Here is a 6,131-nt window from a genome sequence, read left to right as displayed (position 1 = left end):
TATAAACCTGTTCTGGTACAACCTCAAAATACAACTGTGAATCTGAAAGTGAGCATAATATTGGCGCTTTAAGATGAACTAAAAATAAAAAGGGTATGGTTACAGTGCTTGAATTTACAAAATTAGATAAGTGGGTGTCATAAAAAAGGTGTGTATGTGTGTGTCTCACCAGGAGGGGAAGATGAACAGCAGCGGCTGGAGAACTGACATCCTGGTGGAGTATGAAGGAGAGGGAAGCAACGTGACGGACCCGGCCTGCCCTCTGCTGGGACCAGGAGTGTCGGTACGAGACGAAACCTTAATATCATCTGTGGATGGAATGAATCAGCAGAAAAACCTTATATGCCATTCTTTCATTTGCCCTCTTTCTCCAGGAGTGCTTCCCAGACTGTGTGTGTGAAGACTCGTACAACAACACCTACGCATGTGTGCGCACAGTGGCCCCCTCTGCCAACCTGCAGTACTGCGAGTTTGACGATAATGAGGTTTGTTTTTCCTCTGGCAGTGTTAATTTTGTAGCATCTGATTATTAGTTTTGATCTAAAAAGATTAAGAAGTATTCAGCCGCAGACTGGGCGGAAATGTTACCCTATGGGGCAAATGTGCGTTGTTAATTTCGTCCACTAAAAATGCTTTTTGTGCCACTGAAAGGCTCTGACAACAGTATGGAAAGGTTCCCAACAGATAAAGGCCATTTTAAAACCTCTTTAGGACCTTTTTGTTTACCCAGAAACTACTCTGACATCACTAGCACTAAACTCACCAGACTCCATTTAAAAAAACAATATTTTTAGCGTGTATAGAGCCAACATATTTTCACATGTAAATTGGTAAACTATCTGTTTATGTCCACCAAAACCAGAGATGTGATGGTTGAAAAAGTGAAAAGACGACCCAAAATTGCTTTTCCTAGCTTTGTTTTGTTTCTATCGACTTTGAATGAAGTGTATTTTACAATGTTAAAATGACTGTTTATTTACATGTAGTCCGGTGGCTTTAGCGAACGCAATTTCACGAATGTTTTTGTTTTAAAAAAGGATCTTACTCTTTAACAGAAAGGTGAACCTCCTTTGTAATCCTTTCCATAATGTTGTCAGACTTAGAATGATAATCTGAGCCTGTCAGCGGCAAAAACAAGCACTCTTGTGAACATAAATACAAGCTGCATAATTGCCCTTTTAACTTACATTGTAGCTTGTTTTGCTGCTACCGACTGCAGCGATTTTACTTAATACTTAACCAATGTCAAAGATTGTTAGTCCCGTCAGTCACCTAGACATAAAACATAGGAGAAAAAAAAAAGGGTCCAGGTTGAAAAAAAACTAAGTTACCCTCAAAGCCACGATGTACTGTATATGTGAAGATTCTTTACTTTGGCGCCATCTGGTGGTCGGATGCGTCTGTGCCGTAGTTTCTAGAAGTGTACACTTTGAACGGGACATTGTTTGGATGTTTGCCCCCCCCTGCAGGTGTTTGTAGAAGTCTACAACATGACCGCAGACCCCTACCAGCTGACCAACATCGCAAAGACCATCGACCAGGAAGTCCTGGAGAAGATGAACCACCGGCTGATGATGCTGCAGTCCTGCTCCGGACAGTCGTGTCGGACCCCCGGCGTGTACGATACAAGGTCTGTTCAGCGCTGCCATGCTGGATTGTTTCTCTGAAACAAAAAAAAAAGATTAATTTTTTTTTGTCTGAGATTAAATGTTTTGTTTCCTGCTGCAAGAAGACGATTAAAGGAGAAAAAATTAAGGAGCCACACACCAAAAAAACTGGGCTCTGTCCAAAGTACAAATACATGTCGGAATACTTATGTATTTTTGGAATTAAATATATATATATATTTTAAAAAACGAGCAACAAAAAAGAGATTAATTTCTCTTCCACTTGTTTAAATAAATATCAATGAGTTGAGTTGTTTCAGAGCTAAACTTTCTACATTTTTTTTTCCATGCTCCAAAGTCCTGTCAAAAAAACAAACAAGACATGTGTTAAGTGTTTTTTTTTAAATCCACATTTTAGTTTTCATCCAAATCTGATGTTTTGAATCTAAATTTTTCCTGTTTAATATTTAAAAACTGTGAATTTAGTGTTTGTTCTAATCAGAGATACAAAAATTTGGTGAAACATTTTATTTCACGGGTCCATAAGTTGAGTAAAAATTCAATTTCCATGAAAGATTTGAGCTGATCATAGGGGGAAAAGACACGTTCTTGAAAGGAAAAACTCTACTTAAACCCACGTAAACATCAGTTATTAATTTATTATTGGAAACCTTATTTCTCGACAAACCTCACATTTATGCTCTATTAAAAGTATATACTATATTCCATAATTTTAAAAAGTATGTAATAATTGGAATTGTACTTTATTAATTGAAGTCTCTATTATCCAAATCATTTGTATGAAATTACAGACTGTAATTCTTTCCTGGAAACATCTTTGAAATTACAGCCGCACAAAATAAAAAACTGCTCTTGTAAATATTATTATTATCTATTCTATGGCACAATTTATGTTAAATCCACTTAACTGGACTTCACAGTACTTACAAACAGCCTCTCTCTATATTTCCGCAGGTATAAATTTGACCCCCGACAGATGTTTCCTCGCCACAGCTGGCGGCTCAGCCGACTCAGACAGTAGGTGGAGGAAGAAGAAGAAGAAGAAGAAGAAGGACGGAGGGAAGCTGTGTCTCCTTGTTTTCAGGCCTCTTGAGCCAGTCGTTTTGTAGATGGATGGAGAAGGGATTGGGGGGGGGGGGTTGCCATAGAGACGGAGGTCTCTCTGGGTGCAGAACCCACCTTTTCAAGCTTCCAGATTGGGCTGCTGTTTAGTGAGTTTGCCAGCAGGCGTGCAGGGAAATGATTCAGGATGGATTTACACTCACAAGCTGTTAACGTCTGTTTTCTTGTAAGCATCATGTGTCTACTCAGTCAGTCGTATTCATTTGATAATTCTGCAGATCAAATATTTGACCCAGTTCTTATTTATATCCAAGTCTGTTGTTTGTTTTTTTCTCCTGCCGACAGAGACCCCCCCCCCCCCCCCCCCCCCCAGTCTCCCCCCGCTCCCCGCTCCCCCCGCTCATGAACAAAATGACCCGATAGTTATTAGACACTGGAAGCAGCCAACGCGTGGTGCCTTTAAGGGAAAAAGTTGGGCACGAATTTTCAGATTATTTTTGTCCCAATAAATCAGACGGACAGAATAATCAACACGACTGAACATTTAACAGAGAATTACAGACTTTTCTATCATCTATTACTAATCTATCATTCAAGTGTATCAGAAAACATTGAGTAAAAAGCAACTTTTGTGACTATTTAACATTGTAGCGAATTATTAGCGGCATCAATGAAAGCCTCAATTTAAAGTTCAGTTATAACGGCTAAATACTGACTTTTTAAGTGTTTCCAGCATCAGACGTTAATTATTTTTATTTCAGTGAGCGGTGTTAAAGCACTTTTTTTTTTTTTTTTTCATTTATCCATTTCAAATTAATCGTCACTTTTTGTCTCGATTCCCTGTTTGGATTTTATTCCATCACGTGTTGAACATTTCAAACTTGTTTATGCGTTTATTTTAGTCACAACTGTCACTTTAAATGAACAGAAACATACATTTTTATGTCGAGGAGGAAGATTTGACTTCATCAAATCCAATATTTCACTTATAACTTCTTGTTTTGCAGCGTTTCACTGAGCCAACTTTTAAACTTTGGTTCCATACAGAGATTAACTTTCTTGCCAAAATAAAAGTCAGTCACTTTTTTTTTTTTCAGTCAGCACAGTTTTAGTTTCAGTTATGTTTTTAATTTATTTATGTTTCTAATTGTCATTTGAGTTGGATGTAATTAGATTTAAAGGCCAAAACAAATCATAATGTATCCATATTTGATATATTTTTCAATGCGACCTCCTTCAAACTTTAAGGGAACGGATTGTTTCTTTTGGATTTTTTATCTATAAAATACATTTAAGAAAAAAATCGAACCATTTTCTTCAATCCCTCCGTCGCTGTTGAAACATAAAAATCAAAAGTCTGATATATTTTAGATCAAAGCTGCCTACAGCCAGTATTTTGTGGCAATTTTTAAATTAAGTGTGTTGAGATTATTAACATCCTGTGTGTCCGTGTCCGTGTGTGTGTGTCCGTGTCCGTGTCCGTCTCCCCCCCCGCTGTACCTGTTATTAATAATACTTATGAACATAACACCCATTTCTTCTTCTGGACTGAAGTCACGTGAGAACGCTGAGTCGTGACACTAAGACCAACGTGTCGTCATATTTCCCCGTTTCAATTCACTGATGCACTTTCTGATCTGTCGGAACTCTTTTATTTTGAAACCATACGTTTTATTTTTCAGAGTAGTTTTTGATGATTGTATGAATGTATTTTTGGCTTGTGTGTTTTTTTTTTGTCCAAATAAAGAGATTCTCGAAAACATCACAGAAGGTCCTGCTCCGTTTCTAAAAGTTCTTTGACTAATCTGATCTCACAGTGCGTCAATGTAAGTATTTAATTTGATTTTCTGTTTTGAAAAGCCCTAAAACGTCTTCATTTCACAGATGTAAAGCCTTAAACAGTTATTGACATAATGCATTTGAGACGTCATCATTGTCTTTTTGTCATATTTTGTCACATAATACACTTTCTCTAAAGTTTGGATTACCTGTATAATAGCTTTCTTCATGTACTTACCTTAACGTGTCACCTGTTTTGGTTTAACACGCCATCATTTTGTACGATCTCTGTCTGTCTGCCTCAGGAATCGGCTCATCCATCATCTCCACTTCAAAGCCGAATCCACAGTCAAGCGGTGACACACAAAAACTGTAGAAAAGAAAAAACAAAGCATTTTGCAACTCCAGATTATTTTTTAGATATTAATGTTCATAAGTCCATAAAATGTTAGAACCATGTTTAAAAAAATACCTGCCAGAGTCCAAAGAGAGGTCTTCAGATGAAGGGCTTTACAGTTATGTAATCAGACAAAAGCAGAAAATCTTTGAATGAAGTGTTCAATGATTACTTAATAATCAGAAAAACTAATATCGTTTCAGCTGTTTGCAACCCAAGAGTCTCACTAAAATGTCATTTTTATACAATTTTTATTTTAAAGTCTATTGTATTAATAGTACACATCCCTACAGTTTTTAAACCGTCTAAAATTATACATTTCAAGGTTAATTTCAAATTCCTCAGAGAGGATGTAGGTTGAGTTTAAAGGCGGCAGGAGATCGGATTAGTCCAAACTGACCGAGAGAAATCACTTTGAGTTTATTTAAGCTCCCACGTCACTTACAAAACAACTATTAAAGTTTCCGAAAACGGCCGATATATAGGCATATCTGATTTTTAAATAACCAAATATTTGTATCGGTATCGGTCTTAAAAATCCTTCATAGGTCGGCTCTAATTGAAATATTTAAAAAAAATCTTTGTTTGAAGCTGCGAAATGTCTTTGCAGTCCATCAGATGAAGGTCAACGGCGTTGGGTCACACATGGTGGAGTGAACTCTGACATGTTTAAGATGTTTCACACAGCCTCCGTCTATAATAAGCAACACAGCATGTGAGGTTACACGAAAGGTGAACCCATCAACATACAGGGCGGTGTGCAAGTCAATAAATGAGTGGGTTTCCCCTTTAAATGGGAACGAATTCCTCTGGAGACTGGTTCTTGGTTTCCTTCTATCATTAACCCTTGTGTTGTCTTCCCGTCAAAGTTGAAAATCAACAATTTTTAATTAAGGTTTTTAACTTTTTCTTACGTTTTTGTCCCTTTTTCCAACAAGTTTTTCAATGTTTGTCACTTTTTTTTTTTTTTTTTACATTGAACACTACGTAACACTAACTTATTAACTTTAGTTTTACAATTATTTTTGAAGTTTATGGTCAATAAACCTCATTTATAGGAAATTATACTTAATGTTTGAGTTAGAAAAGCAGAAATTAGGAAATATATAGAGTAAAATTAAAGGAATGGATGTTGATGGATAATCACAGACTGGAATATGTCAACTTTTACTCAATACTATTTTAAAACCACTTCAATTTGTTTTCCAATGCTATAAAATTGAATAAGACGCCCCAAAATGAATGAAAGTAGAGATTTGTACTTG

At 36.6% G+C, this 6,131-nt stretch overlaps 1 protein-coding gene and 1 long non-coding RNA gene across 2 annotated transcripts in view; one reads left to right on the top strand and one right to left on the bottom strand.

Annotated features, from left to right (window-relative positions):
* The window catches only part of gnsa (glucosamine (N-acetyl)-6-sulfatase a), a 14,741-nt gene extending 10,981 nt beyond the window's left edge, over nt 1–3,760 (top strand). Inside the window, exons 11-14 of the mRNA XM_032505690.1 lie at nt 173–283; nt 375–485; nt 1,470–1,630; nt 2,583–3,760. Of these exons, the coding sequence (XP_032361581.1) occupies nt 173–283; nt 375–485; nt 1,470–1,630; nt 2,583–2,649 (450 nt within the window). The 3' untranslated portion in view covers nt 2,650–3,760. The remainder of the gene's footprint in view (nt 1–172; nt 284–374; nt 486–1,469; nt 1,631–2,582) is intronic.
* The window catches only part of LOC116673388 (uncharacterized), a 5,577-nt gene continuing 866 nt past the window's right edge, over nt 1,421–6,131 (bottom strand). The window contains exons 2-4 of the long non-coding RNA XR_004327830.1: nt 4,942–4,977; nt 4,708–4,839; nt 1,421–1,663 (exon numbers count right to left, since the gene is read on the bottom strand). This is a non-coding gene — a long non-coding RNA (uncharacterized LOC116673388). The remainder of the gene's footprint in view (nt 1,664–4,707; nt 4,840–4,941; nt 4,978–6,131) is intronic.

Source organism: Etheostoma spectabile, chromosome 23 (assembly GCF_008692095.1).
Source record: "Etheostoma spectabile isolate EspeVRDwgs_2016 chromosome 23, UIUC_Espe_1.0, whole genome shotgun sequence".
Taxonomy (NCBI): domain Eukaryota; kingdom Metazoa; phylum Chordata; class Actinopteri; order Perciformes; family Percidae; genus Etheostoma; species Etheostoma spectabile.
Note: the sequence above shows the minus strand (reverse complement) of the source record. Positions and strands in the feature narration are given on the sequence as shown.